The 14,977-nt window shown below is 40.2% G+C and overlaps 1 protein-coding gene across 1 annotated transcript in view; it reads left to right on the top strand.

Annotated features, from left to right (window-relative positions):
• The window catches only part of masp1 (MBL associated serine protease 1), a 133,359-nt gene extending 132,078 nt beyond the window's left edge, over nucleotides 1–1,281 (top strand). Inside the window, exon 16 of the mRNA XM_043702533.1 lies at nucleotides 859–1,281. Within this exon, the coding sequence (XP_043558468.1) occupies nucleotides 859–1,052 (194 nt within the window). The 3' untranslated portion in view covers nucleotides 1,053–1,281. The remainder of the gene's footprint in view (nucleotides 1–858) is intronic.
• Nucleotides 1,282–14,977: the final 13,696 nt, after the last annotated feature.

Below are 14,977 nucleotides of genomic sequence, written 5' to 3'. Positions count from 1 at the left end.
TGTCTCACAGCAGCATTTGTGTGTGTTTACATCACCTAGCAGTGAGTGTGTGTATATCCATTCATTCACACTATATTTAGCAAAGCAGTGCCACATTATCATCAAGTAGAATTCGTGCACTATGCCTTTTAGCCCACAGCACCAATAACAATTCTAATTAGCTATGCCAGCCCCACCTTCCAATTCAGTTTAGGCACCTCACACCACCTCAGTCATCCAATCCTCAGAGCCCCTTTGTGATGGAGAATTGGGGAATGACCCTGAATAAGTGTCCCAACAAACCCTTAAGGTATATCTTCCAAACTATAAACCCTGATCTTTCACTCCTATTTCTGTTAGAAGAATTTCATTTTACTTGTCATCATCTTCTTAAATTACTTATTTAATTACATGTAATATTTGCTAAAACTGAGAAACCATGCCTATGCTTGAGGATAAGGAATATTTCATGATACAGTTATCCCATGCAATCAGCAAATCATAGGAGTAGGCTTCCAAATCATGAACAATTTAGAAGTTGTTCCTATTTGAGATAGGGGTGAGAATCAGAAGACACAAATTTAAAGTAATCGGCAAACGAACCAAACACTACAGAAGAAGAAACTATTTTATGCAGTGAGTGACTTGTATCTAAAAATATACCCTGTCTTAGAGTGTGATAGTTGCAGAGTTGGGTGTGTTCTTTTTAAGAGAATTGGATAAACACCTGAAGATAAGACAATAACAAAGTGTAGGGAGAATGAAACCAAATAAATCACCCTTCTCAAGAGCCCTTACAGAGACAAATGGCCTCTTTCTTTGCTGTAACTATCTAATGATTACCGGTGTGAATTTAATTGCCTTTGCTGATAATTCCAGGTGGAAGTGATGCTTGCCAAGGAGATTCTGGGGGCCCAATGGTGGCGCTCGATAATAAGAAAAATCGCTGGTTCCTGGTCGGGACAGTCTCGTGGGGAGATGGCTGTGGAGAGGACAACAGATATGGGGTTTATTCTGATGTCAGGAAAAGCCTGGAGTGGATCCACAATGTGACAAAAGTCAAGATCTTTTGATAAATTTTAGGGACCAAGAGCTTCAAAAATATCAAGTTGTTTTCAATAATTTTTACTGCAACTTTGAATGAGTATTCTGTACAACAATTTACTGTAAATATTTCATTCATTTGGGTAAGTTATATAACTATAACATCAAAACACATTTCTGTCTAAGACATGAGGATAATCAGAAACATTCATCATGGTATGAATCTGCTCTTTTAATAAAGGAAGTATTTTAGCTTTACCATATGTTCTGACTTTTACTTATGATCCCCACCATCCAGCCATCATCAAATTCACCAGCCTCCATAATCCTCTCTATGCCAACATTGAGGGCTCCCATCAACAGATCTAGGATTAAGGAGCACATCAACCAGACAGCAACAAGAACAGGAAATGGTTACGTTGCTCTTCAGTTTTTCATTTCACCAATCACATGGTGATCATGACATTACTGGATAATTATAAAAACATATCTTATACACTAGTTTCCTTTAGGGAAGGAAATCTGCCGTTCCTTACCTAGTCCGACCTACATGTGACTCTAAATCCACAGCAATGTAGTTGACTCTGATCTGCATTTTGAAATGCCCTGCCAACTCATGCAGTTGCATTGGACTGCTACAGAAAAGCCAAGGAACATTCAAAACAAATACAACACCTGGCATTAATCAAGGCACCAAAACAACAAATGCATACAATGCTGAAACAACTCTGCAAGATCTCTCCTTGTAAGAACTACAGCCCAGTTAGCTTATATCTGTCATATGGAAATGTTAGAAGTTTTTATTAAAGATGTTATGGCAGAGGACTTCAAAACATTCAAGCTAATCAGGCAGAGTTGATGTGCTTTTCTGAAAGGGAAATTATGTTTAATTTATTAGTGTTCTTTGAATAAGTAAACGTACTGTGGATAAAGAGGAACTGGTGCATTTCCTGTCCTTAGATTTCCAGAAGGCATCTGTATGGAGCCACATCAAAGGTTATTGTGAAATAAAAGCTATGGTGTAGGAGGTATGTTGGTGTGGATAGAAGATTGACCGACAAACAGGAACCAGACAGGCATAAAAGGGTCCTTTCTCATTGGCACTGTGTTTGATACTAGGACTTTAACAGTTTACATTTTTCTTTAAGTGACTTGGATGAAGAGACAGAAAATGAGGTTGCTAAATTTGCTATATCACAAAGAGAGGTAGGAAAGAAAGTTATGGAGAAGAAACAAGGAGGAAAAAAAGAATATAAGTATGTTACAAACATAGAGAAGGCTGAAGACAATAAGCAGGTCTGTCAGCATCTGTGGAAAGTGAAGCAGAGTTGATGTTTGCAGCCTCTATGATTCTTCAGCGATCCTAAGTGTGATTTGTTAACTGGACCATTGATTGTCAAGACAGTTAAGAAATTACTTAGGCACAAAGTTGCTTTATTCCTGGGAAATAATTTAGCAGGACTAAAAATTAAAGCTTCACCTACAGTCACAGAAAGTCCATATGAAGCAGTTGCAAGAGATGGAGCAGTTGCAAGAACAGACTCTAGGTATTTTTTTCATTGGATGCAGTGATCGGAGGAATGGCGAACCAATGTCTATCACCAGATGTTATAGTTATATCACTAGTGATTGGTAGCATAGTTGAAACTCTACTTAAGAACAAGCCTGGTTTAAAAGAACTATTTGGCATGTCTTTGTTACTTGAAGCTGAGGAAGTAGGTTCAAAGTTAAGTAAATTAGCACAGACAGCCCATACAAGCTGAGGTAGATGCAATTCCAGAGAGCTAATATTTTAGAAATGGAGTTCAGATGAAGATATTCAGCCACCATCACAGGCCAGCTGGATGGTTCCTCATTAAATACCACCCAGATATTGTAAGTACATGTTGCAAGTAGCACATGAAATTCCTATGCTAGGCCACAAAGAAATATGAAAAACACAAGCATCAATAAACAGGTATTTTACATAAGACTTCACAAGGATGCAGTGCCGTTCTGTAAAAGGTGTCACACATGTCAGGTGGTAAGAAAACCACAACATGCAATTAAGCCAGAACCTTTTGAAGAACCATTCAGTCATGTGTCAGTGGACTGTGTAGCATCATTCCTGGAAGCAAAAGCAGAGAACATCAGTGTATCTTTATAATTATGGATAAGACAACCCAATTTCCTTTTAGGATGGTGGGTAGAAAGGTTAACTCATTTTTTGTTTCGTATTTGTGGATTATTAATTGAGATAAAGTCTGATCAGAGTTTTAATATTATGTCTAAAGGTTTACAAGAGATTATGAGAAATTTGGTGTCAAACAATTGAGGAAACAGCATACCATCTGTAAACATGGGGAACATGGAAAAATACCATCAGGCACTCAAAAGTATATTTATGCCCAAAAAGGCATATTGTTATGAATATCCACATGACTGGGACAGGGGTCAGATTTCTTATGATTTGCTTCCAGAGATTTCCCTAAATGCGGTTTAGTCCATTTGAATTACTTTAGAGCCATGAGATTAGAAGTCCGTTAAAATTGATTAGATAGATATTCTTGAAACAAAAGATGAACCTTCAATGTTAGACCCCTTTCCACGCAGTGAACCTCCGCAGTTACTGCCTTTGCTGTTGAATTCATGTATCGCTGGACATTGGAGTGTGTCTAGGAAAATTAACAAACAGTGAAATTCACAACTGATTTTGGAGGAACCTGCTTCAGAGAGGTCACAGCACAGAAACAGATATATGAATTTTAAGTGTGGCGTTGCTGTAAGTCTGCAGTAATGAGTAGAAAGGGTTCTTTCTTTATTATAAATTTAATGAGATATGTCTCTTGATTAAACTTAAAATATAATCCATAAGTATTAAGTTAGTCTGGCGCACTATTTTGTTGAAGAATAAGATGGAGCTATTTTCTGGGTCTGCAGATTGGAAGAAGGAAAAATAGAGTGATATGCTCTTCTTGTCGAATGTGGGAGTTTCGGGACAGTTTACATGTTACTGAGGATTATATCTGCAATAAATACCGTTGGTTGCAGATTGAATGGATTGGTTCGAGTGACAGTTAGAGGCAATGAGGAAATTACAAGAGCAAGGGGTGTGATGGATGGCAGATATAGGAAGGGAGAAAAGTGGCAGATACAGTCACATAGATGGCTTAACTCCAGGAAAGGTAAGAGAGGTAGGCAGGTAGTGCAGGAGTCTTCTGTGGCCATCCCCATTTCAAGCAAGTATGCTGTTTTGGAAAATGCAGCGGGTGATGGATTCTCAGGGAAATGTAGCACAAACAGACAAGTTTCTGGTATCGAGGATGGCTCTAATGCAATGAGGGGTATGTTGGGTTACAAGAGATCGATTGTGTTAGGGGATTCTCTACTCCGAGGTACAGACAGGTGTTTCTATGGCCAGCATGAAAAATCAGAATGGTGTGTTGATTCTGGTGCCAGAATCAAGGATGTCTCAGAGAAGTGCAGAATGTTCTCAAGGGGGAGAGGGCCCAGCAGGAAGTCATTATACCCATTGGAACCGACACAGGAAGGGAAAAGGATGAGATTCTGAAGGGAGAATATACAGAGGCAGGAATTTAAAAAGTAAGCCCTCAAGAGTATTAATATCTGGATTACACCTGATGCTACGAGCTAGTGAGGGTAGGAATAGGAGGATAGAGCAGATGAATGCATGGCTGAGGAGCAGGTGTACAGGTGAAGGAATCACATTTTTGGATCATTGGAAGAACGGATTGCACCTGAATTGGAAGGGGACAAATATACTGGCAGGGAGATTTGCTTGAGCTGCTTGGGAGATTTGAACTACTGAGGTGGGGAGTGGGACCCAGGGAGAGAGTGAGGAAAGAGATCAAACTGAGACTGGTACAGTTGGGAAAAGAAGCGAGTCAAACAGAAAGGGCAGGCAGGGACAAAGCACAGAACAAGGTAGGATTGATAAATTAAACTGCATTTAATTCAATACAAGAGGCCAAACAGGGAAGGCAGATGAACTCAGGGCATGGCAAGGAACATGGACCTGGGATATCATAGCAATTACAGAAACGTGGCTCAGGCATGGGCAGGACTGGCAGCTTAATGTTCCAGTATACAAATGCTACAGGAAGGACAGAAAGGGAGGCAAAAGAGGAGGGTAAGTGGGTGTTTTTGATAAGGTATAACATTACAGCTGTACTGAGGGAGGATATTCCTGGAAATATAGTCAGGGAAGTTATTTGGGTGGAACTGAGAAATAAGAAATGGATGATCACCTTGCTGGGATTATATTATAGACCCACTAATAGTCAGAGGGAAATTGTGAAACAAACTTGTAAAGAGATCTCAGCTATCTGTAAGAATAATAGGGTGGTTATGGTAGAGGATCTTAACTTTCAAAACATAGACTGGGACTGCCATGGTGCTAAGTGTTTAGAAGGAGAGGAATTTGTTAATAGTGTACAAGAAAATTTTCTGATTCAGTATGTGGATGTACCTACTAGAGAAGGTGCAAAACTTGACCTACTCTTGTGAAATAAGGCAGGGCAGGTGACTGAGGTATCAGTGGGGGAGCACTTTGGGGCCAGCGACCATAATTCTATTAGATTTAAAATAGTGATGGAAAAGGATAGACCAGATCTAAAAGTTGAAGCTCTACATTGGAGAAAGGTTAATTTTTATAGTTAAAAATCACACAATACCAGGTTATTTAAGAAAGGACAAGCCAGGGTACTGTAGACCAGTGACGTCAGTGATGGGCAAGTTGTTGGAGGGAATCCTGAGGGACAGAATGTACATGTATTTGGGAAAGCAAGGACTGATTAGGGATAGTCAACATGGCTTTGTGCATGGAAAATCATGCCCCACAAACGTGATTGAGTTTTTTGAAGAAGTAACAAAGAGGAGTGATGAGGCAGAGCAATAGACATGATCTATATGGACTTCAGTTGGGCATTCAACAAGGTTCCCCATGGGAGACTGATTAGCAAGGTTAGATCTCATGGAATTCAGGGAGAACTAGCCATTTGGATACAGAACTGGGTCGAAGGTAGAAGACAGAAGTTGGTGGTGGAGGGTTGTTTTCAAGACTTGTGGCCTGTGACCAGTGATGTGCCACAAGGATCGGTGCTGAGTCCACTACTTTTCGTCATTTATATAAATGATTTGGATGTGAGCATAAGAGATATAGTTAGTAAGTTTGCAGATGATACCAAAATTAGAAGTGTAGTGGACAGCGAAGAAAGTTACCTGATATTACAAAGGGATCTTGATCAGATGGGACAATGGACTGAGGAGTGGCAGATGGAACTTAATTTAGATAAATGCGAGGTGCTGCATTTTGGGAAAGCAAATCTTAGCAGGACTTACACACTTAATGGTAAGGTCCTCGGGAGTGTTGCTGAACAAAGAGACTTTGCAGTGCAGGTTCATAGATCCTTGAAAGTAAAGTCATAGGTACATAGGATAGTGAAGAAGGCAGTTGATATGCTTTCCTTTTATTGGTCAGAGTATTGAGTACAGGAGTTGGAAGGACATGTCGCGGCTGTACAGGACATTGGTTAGGCCATTTTTCGAATATTGCATGCAATTAAGGTCTCCTTCATATTGGAATGATGTTGTAAAACTTGAAAGGTTCAGAAAAGATTTACAAGGGTGTTGCCAGGAATGGAGGATTTAAGCTATAGGGAGAGGCTGAACAGTCTGGGGCTGTTTTCCCTGGAGCGTCGGAGGCTGAGAGGTGACCTTACACATGTTTATAAAGTCATGAGGGGCATGGACAGGATAAGTAGACAAAGTCTTTTCCCTTGGGTGGGAGAGTCCAGAAACAGAGAGCATAGGCTTAGGGTGAGAGGGGAAAGTTGTAAAAGAGACCTCAGGGGCAACTTTTTCATGCAGAGGGTGGTTTGACTCGCTTCTCTGAGCTGCCAGAGGAAGTGATGGAGGCTGGTACAATTGCAACATTTAAGAGGCATTTGGATGGGTATATGAAGAGGAAGGGTGCTGGCAGCTGGGACTAGATTGGGTTGGGATATCTGGTCAGCATCAACGGGTTGGACCAAAGGGTCTGTTTCCATGCTGTACATCTCTATGAATCTCTGTCTCTGGAATGACTCACGTGCATGTAAGCTAGCAGAACAGCTTCTGAAAGTTTCACAGATGAAAATGAAAGAATGAGCAGATAAACATTCAGCAACTAGATAATTTCAAGTTGACACAAAGTATTGGTTTTGTTGCCTTTGCAAAGTGAACTCTGAAAGTGAAATTAAGTGGTCCATCCAAAGTAGTTAGGACGGCTAGTAAAGTGATTTATCTGATAAATACTCCTGATCATAGGAAGAATTAATATCACGTAAGGTATCATCATAAGGGACAGGATAAAAAGAAATGTATGTCAGGTGATAAGAGTAGTGGAAGATAATGAGAGTGAGGTTGAAGAAGAGGTAGACAATTCTCAAAGTGAACTACAATTCCACTAGCTAACACAGAAATGCCAGGACCATCAAATACTCTGTTTCATATTAAAAGAAAGGAAAAAGGAAGGATCTTCTAAAACTACTTGGAAAGTATAAAGTAATCTGTAGAGAAACACCTGATCAAACTATATTAGGAAGGCCTAAAGTGGACATAGGAGAATCAGGACTGTTAAGCAACATCCCTATCCGTTAAGCCCAGACGTTTGCGGATGGCACCAAAATCAGTGCTTTGGTTGACAGTAGAGAAGATTATCTAAGATTACAAATGGATCTTGAGTAAATTGGGCCAATGGGCTGAGGAGCAGCAGATGGAGTTTAATTTGGATAAATGTGAGGTATTACATTTTGTTAAAACAAACGAGGGCAGAACTTATACAGTTAATGATAGAGCTCTGGGCAGCATTGTTGGACAGACACCTAGGGGTTCAGGTATATAATTCTCTGAAATTTGTGTCACAAGTACACAGGATGGTTAAGACAGTATTTAGCATACTTGCCTTATTTGCTCAGACCACTGAGTATGGAAGTTGGAATGTCATGTTGAGGTTGTACAGGAGTTTGGTGAGGCCACTTTTGGGATACTGTGTACTGGTCACCCTACTATAGGAAGGATATTATTAAATTGGAGAGGATTTGGAAAAGAATTACCAGGATGTTGCCAGGACTGGAGGGTTTGAGTTATAAGGAGAGTCTAAATAGGCTAGGACTTTTTTGACTGGAGCATAGGAGGTCGAGGGGTGACCTTATAGAGGTTTATAAAAGCATAGTGGCATTGATAAAGTGAATAGCAAAGGTCTTTTCTCTAGGGTGGGGGAGTTCAAAACTAGGGGACATATGTTTAAGGTGAGAAGATAAAGATTTAAAAGAGCAATCTTTTCACACAGAGGGTGGTACATATGTGGAATGAACTGTCAAAAGAAGTGGTAGATGCAGGTACTGTTACAACATTTAAAAAACATTTGATACAAATAGGAAAGGTTTAGAGGGATATGAGCCAAATGCAGGTAAATGAGACTAGTTTAATTTGGTTGGCATGTTTCCGTGCTGTATGACTCTATGATTATATGACTGTAAGCTCATGTGGAAACAGTTTCAATATGTGCTGAAGAAGCACTTGATTGAACCTAGCCAAAATTGCTGGAGATTACCTGTTGAGTTATTTCCTAAACTGGAGGGAATATGTTGATTCTGTATGGTTTATAGAAATGTAAATTCAATCATGAAGACAAATTTGAATCCTAATCCATAGTTCGAGGAGTAGTAGGGCCTTATTCATCTGTTGAAGGGGTTGTGAATCCATGTATTTTCTTATTTCTATGTATTTTTAATTGTAGACTGACAAGGCAATCATCAACCATGATCAGTTGAATGGTACAGCAGGCTCAAAGAGCTGAATGGCTTATTCCTGATCTATTTTCTACGTTTCTCTGAAAAGGGAAAATAATTACTTTAAAGCTTTAGAGGCTGAAGGATCATTATGTTTTTGAAAGCAAGTAAGTGAAACTCATTGTAGGTACTGTTTGCAGAGCTGATGGTTCAAGCAGTGCTGGGAGAAGATGCAGACCAGCTGAAGTGAAGGATATCCACAAACAGAGATTCAGCTGGCAACAAGTAGCTGATGGCTCTTAAGCAATATTTGGAGAAGCCATCAGATCCCTAAATGCTCAGAAGCTGTTTTCTCTGCAGGAAAATGCCACTGTAACCCTAATGAAACAGTATACTTTCCCTTCAGCAATTGCTGTAAACTGTGACTTTTAAGAAAGGATAAATAAATGTGTTGTTGCTTGTAAATCACATATTCTGTGATAAACTACATTTTTGAAATGGTGTTTCATCTTATACAAGTGGAGGCATGTAAAGAGGATATATTTTTATTTTTGTACAGTACGGAAACAGACCCTTCGGTCCAACTCGTCCATGCCAAACAGATATCCCAACCCAATCTAGTCCCACCTGCCAGCACCAGGCACATATTCCTTCAAACCTTTCCAACTCATATACCAATCCAGGTGCCTTTTAAACGTTGCAATCATACTAGTCTTCACCACTTCCTCTGGCAGCTCATTCCATACACGTACCACCCTCTGCATGAAAAGATTGCCCCTTAGGTCTCTTTTATATCTTTCCCCACTTACCCTAAGCCTATGCCCTCTAGTTCTGGACTCCCCCACACCAGGAAAGAGGCTTTGTCCATTCATCCTATCCATGCCCCTCATGATTTTATAAACCTCTATGAGATCACTCCTCTGCTCAAGGGAAAACAGTCCGAGCCTATTCAACCTCTCCCTATAGCTCAAATCCTCCAATCCTGGCAACATTCTTGTAAATCTTTTCTGAACCCTTTCAAGTTTCACAACGTCCCTATGTGCTTAACTGAAAAACGGGGACTATTAGGACTGTGGAAGTAATTATTTGGTGCTTTAAAAGCAGGTTACTGGCACCCGTTGTAAGTGTTGTTTACATTGCTGTTTGTTCAAACAGTGGCGACAGGATACTGCATACAAAATCTCACTGGTGGTGTGTACAACATGATGTTCAGCCAGTAACAATGAGCAGATTGGTTTACGGAATAGGAACAAATTGTCGATGACAAGGCATTCTTCCTGTCAATAACTATGTTCTTGGCTCCCAAATAGCTGAACACTTTTGGGTGTGAACAAGATAGCCAGAAGCCTTTGGACCTTTGGAAGACAGGTGCTTTCTTTCTTTCGCCACTTAAGTAAATAAGTTTGTTTCTCTTACCAGTTGTTATGAGCTGCTGCTTTTAGCCAAAAGATCAGATATATGTTGTGAATTAGTTAATCCGTTCAAACACCAAGCAAGTGAAATTATCTGAAGAGAGATCGCAGTGCAGCACATCCTGGCAAACAAAAGGGATCATCTTAGTGAGCCCTGTGGATGTGGACCATTGAAAAGCCTCCTCAGTTTTTCTCTCCACTCAAAGCACCAGTTTTTTTTTGTACTTGTCTGTATGCATGTGCAGGAGGAGTTTTACAATGGGGTTAGAGTTTAACTAGGATAGTTATATGTTGATGTTGTATAATTGTTGAGCCGTAGCTAGAGTCTATTTATTAGTCTTGAAATCATTTTTGTTAAGCACAGAAACCTGAGTCCAAAAGACAAAGTTTACATACTTTAATAAAATCTTTAATTTCAGTGACAACCTCTTAACAGGGCTTGATTTCCAGTCTTCTACTGGAATGAAATGTGACATCATTCCTTCCTAAACACTGAATATCCTTGGATGTTCAGTTTCCAGTCCTGGTTATAATGCAACCATGTGTCTCTATTGGCAATAATATTATAACCTTTAGGTCACCTATGTAATTGTGAATGCTGCATGCATTCAGGTGTGTCCTTAATTTTGTGTCTTTACACATCATTATTTGAGGCATATTCAATGCACAGGAGAAAGTGAGGACTGAAAATGCTAAAGAGTCATAGTCAAAAGGTGAGATGCTGAAAGAGCACAGCAGGTCAGGCAGCATCCAAGGAGCAGGAGAGTTGACAGTTCAGGCAAGTCCTTCATCAGGAATTCGTTGCTTTATGCATCATGTGTTCATTTCTCCCTCACAACGTTTCTCCTTCCTGTTACCAGATTAATTCCCTTCCAATTTGAGTTACCCCCAGGTTCATATGCCCTGACAATCTCGTCCAAGCTAATCCAAGCACAACAGCAATCACAAATCCCACTGCGAGCCTCATAGAATCAGTCTCAATCCTGCTAAGATGTGTTCCAACCAGCTTGTACACATCCCTCCTGCCTCAGAACCAGTCCAAATGTCTCCAAAATCTGATGTCCTCCCTCTTACACCAGTTCTCTAGCCACATGTTCGAATTGATTGATTCTCCTGTTCTTATGCCGACTAGCACATGGCACTGGTAGCAATCCTGAAACTGTTTTCAAGATCTGCTTTTCAATTTCCTCTCTGACATCCTTGACTATGTCACCACAGAGGGAACATAGCATCCTGGAATCATGTTTCATGCTGCAGAAACACCTATCTGATCCCATGGCTATTTGATCCCCGTCATTTTTGTATCCCCATTCTTCTTTCTTCCCCACTGTACAGCTGAGATGCCCTTGAAGGGGCCATGGACTTGTCACTGACTATACTCCCCTGAGGAACCATCACCTTCACTCATTTACAAAATGGAAAACAGATTGACAAGTATGATAGGCTGGGGTTTACTATGTCTGCTTCGTTGTTACCCATTCCCTCTCTGCCTGTATACTTCTAACTTGCGGTATGACCACCTCCGTAGAAATATCATCTGCCTCAAAGATGCGCAACAGTGACTTCAGCTATTGTTAAAGTTCTAAAAGCTGGAGCTCAAGCATTTGCAGCTTGTGACACTTCTTGCAAATGTGTTTGTCTGGGAGACACAGACATCCATGACTTCACATGTAACACTTCTCCCCATTGACATGCTATCACTCTGAAAACTATTTTTCTCCCTTAGAATAAATATAAGCTAACTATAAAAACATACTCATAACAGCACTTCATGTACCTTCCCTTTGTTTTCTTTCAGTTTTACTTTATTAATTTTTAGGTTTTGACTTGAATTAATTTTATCCCCTTTTTTTCAAATTTTTTTTCCCTGAAATCCAAGCAGCCATTACTTTCCTTTATAAATGCTCCTTTCTTTTAGTTTTAATGTTTTTGGATTCAATCCTGACAATAACTCCTCACCAACCAACAACCTCATAGATTTCCTGACAAGTCACTCTTGGAATTTTCCACTCAGCCTCGACTGCACTGTGTTCAGAATGAAGCCTCTCCTTGTCCTCCATACTGTTAATCTTTCTACCTCCTCTCTTGGCATTGTGCTCAGAATACACCATATCCTTTTGCTTTGCAAACGTACGTCACCCCTTTTAATTAGTTTAAAGTCCTCTCTAAGTCCTAGTTGTTCAATTCTTTGGGACACTGATCCCAGCACAGATTACATGAAGCCCTTCCAAATGGAAAACCTCCTGACTACCCTAGTAGTGATGCCAATGCCCCATGTGCTGAAATAATTCCTCCTACACCAATCATTAAGCCACATATTTACCCCCTTGATTTTATTTCCTCTATGCTCAGTTTGGCCATGGCAAAGGACAGTAATCCTAATGTTATTGCTTTTGAGATTCTACTTTTAGTTTACCTTCCAACTGTTCAAAATCCTCTAATAACACTCCCTTTACAGTCCTATCAATCTTGTTAATACCAACGTGAACAGAAACAGGATCCTCCCTTCCTTCTCTGCAGAGAAATCCATTTGTTTCCTCCATTCCTGAAGGCTGTGTGCATTTGAGTATTTCGTAGTCATTTTGTGGAATAAACACAATATTCACAATTGGTGTCTCTGTTTGATAACCAATGATTGTATCTATATTTGTTTTGATGATAACACAATAATTGTTTATTAATAATTCACAATTGTTCTCAAACATTAGATCTCCTTGACTCACCTGTCAGAAATCAACATTCCTTTAAAACTAAGTTTTTCTAGTATTTCCTTTATCCTTGAGATCTCATGTAACTGTTACAATAGCTATTTACCTTTTGCAAACAGAAACAATTACTAATAAACAAGACAAAAGGAAGGTGACAATAAAGACCACCGATGCCATAAATTAGCATATCATTATTTGGCACCATATAGCTCATTATGAGTGCTGTGTTTAGGAAAATAAGAATGTTCCCCAAAAGTGTGAAAACTACTCTTCAAATGAAGGTGGGCAAGGGACAACGCTTCTTCTAATACCATGAGTGGTTGTTCCCTGCCCATTGGCTAAAAGGATTAAAAAAAAGTGATTGACAAAGTGTAAATAGTCTTGCAATAGGCTCAAAAGTAGAAGAAAGTGCATCACAGGTGGCAGTGCTCAGCAGACAGCTTTCTTCTTCAAATAGAAAATGGAAGAGGAGAGGAGGACTAAGACCTAAGAAAGAATACCCTACCACTTTGGCTTCAGAAGATGATACTGCCTTTATAATTTTAAATGACATTGACACACACCAAGCCTCTTTGACCAGTGGTATCAATGTCATGGATTGTATACCTATTGTCTAATCAACGACTCTATCATATCTGGAATTTTGCTTAAGAAACCGAATAAACTATCTGAAAATTCCTTAGGAATGATCAACTGCTTATATTAAACAACTATATTAAACACAAAACCTCCAAACTTTAAGACAACTTATTTCCCCAACACCAGATCATCCAGTAATGCTGTCTTTTTCCGAAGTGGTTTGAAAATATTTAGGTCAAGTTTTCCCAAATATATCCGAGAAATTCCTTCACGTTTTAACCATTTTCCTCTTACATGACTCATCCAAATATAAACTATGCTGAAGTTCCCTCCACAGCTTTTATCTGAGTTTTCCTTACAGATTTGCTCCTCTCCTTCACTATTTGGGGAACCATAGTGAATGCCCAATTGAGTGTGTGGTGTTGGAAAAGCACAGCAGGTTAGGCAGCATCTGAGGAGCAGGAGAATGACATTTTTCATCAGTAATGACAGACTTATGCCCAAAACGTCGATTCTCCTGCTCCTCAGATTTGCCTGACCTGCTGTGCTTTTCCAGCACCACACTCTCGATTCCGATCTCCAGCATCTGCAGTCCTCACTTTCTCCCTGTACACCCAACTGCCAGATCAAACCCTTCTATTTTTCAACTCCAAGCAAATTGTTTCTGACTTTCCCTCTCTTTCCCTCTCTTGGGCGGCACGGTGGCACAGTGGTTAGCACTGCTGCCTCACAGCGCCTGAGACCCGGGTTCAATTCCCGACTCAGGCGACTGACTGTGTGGAGTTTGCATGTTCTCCCCGTGTCTGCGTGGGTTTCCTCCGGGTGCTCCGGTTTCCTCCCACAGTCCAAAGATGTGCAGGGTCAGGTGAATTGGCTATACTAAATTCCCCTAGTGCTAGGTAAGGGATAAATGTAGGGGTATCGATGAGTTTCGCTTCGGCGGGTCGGTGTGGACTTGTTGGGCCAAAGGGCCTGTTTCCACACTGTAATGTAATCTAAAAAAAAAACACTATGTTATACTTGATCAGTACTGCTACTCCATCTCCCTTTTTTCTCCTTCCCTATCTTTTTTGAATACATTACACTCTTGAATATTATCACTAAGGAAAAGAGAGGTGAGCTTTCAGAAGTGAAATTAGCTAAAACTTCATCACATGATGGATTGTAGAAATTTGAAATGTTGTTCTCCAGATTGAAGCATCTTCCTCCTGTCCATATGTTTCCATATACCTGTATTTTGCTAACAAGAATATTTGAAAAAAATTCCGTTGTTGGGCAGATGTAAGTTTGGCTTGGGTCAGGGGGTTGTTCAGAGACACAGATAATATTTGAGGAGGAATGGGGTGATTGTGGGGAGGGTTTCAGGGTGGGGAGTTGTTGGAGATACGGATAGTTTTTGAGGAGCGATGGGGGAGGGTTTGAGTGTGGGGAGTTGTGTGGAGATACGGATAGTGTTTGAGGAGGGATGGGGAGGATTTGAGGG

Source organism: Chiloscyllium plagiosum, chromosome 13 (assembly GCF_004010195.1).
Source record: "Chiloscyllium plagiosum isolate BGI_BamShark_2017 chromosome 13, ASM401019v2, whole genome shotgun sequence".
NCBI lineage: Eukaryota > Metazoa > Chordata > Chondrichthyes > Orectolobiformes > Hemiscylliidae > Chiloscyllium > Chiloscyllium plagiosum.
Note: the sequence above shows the minus strand (reverse complement) of the source record. Positions and strands in the feature narration are given on the sequence as shown.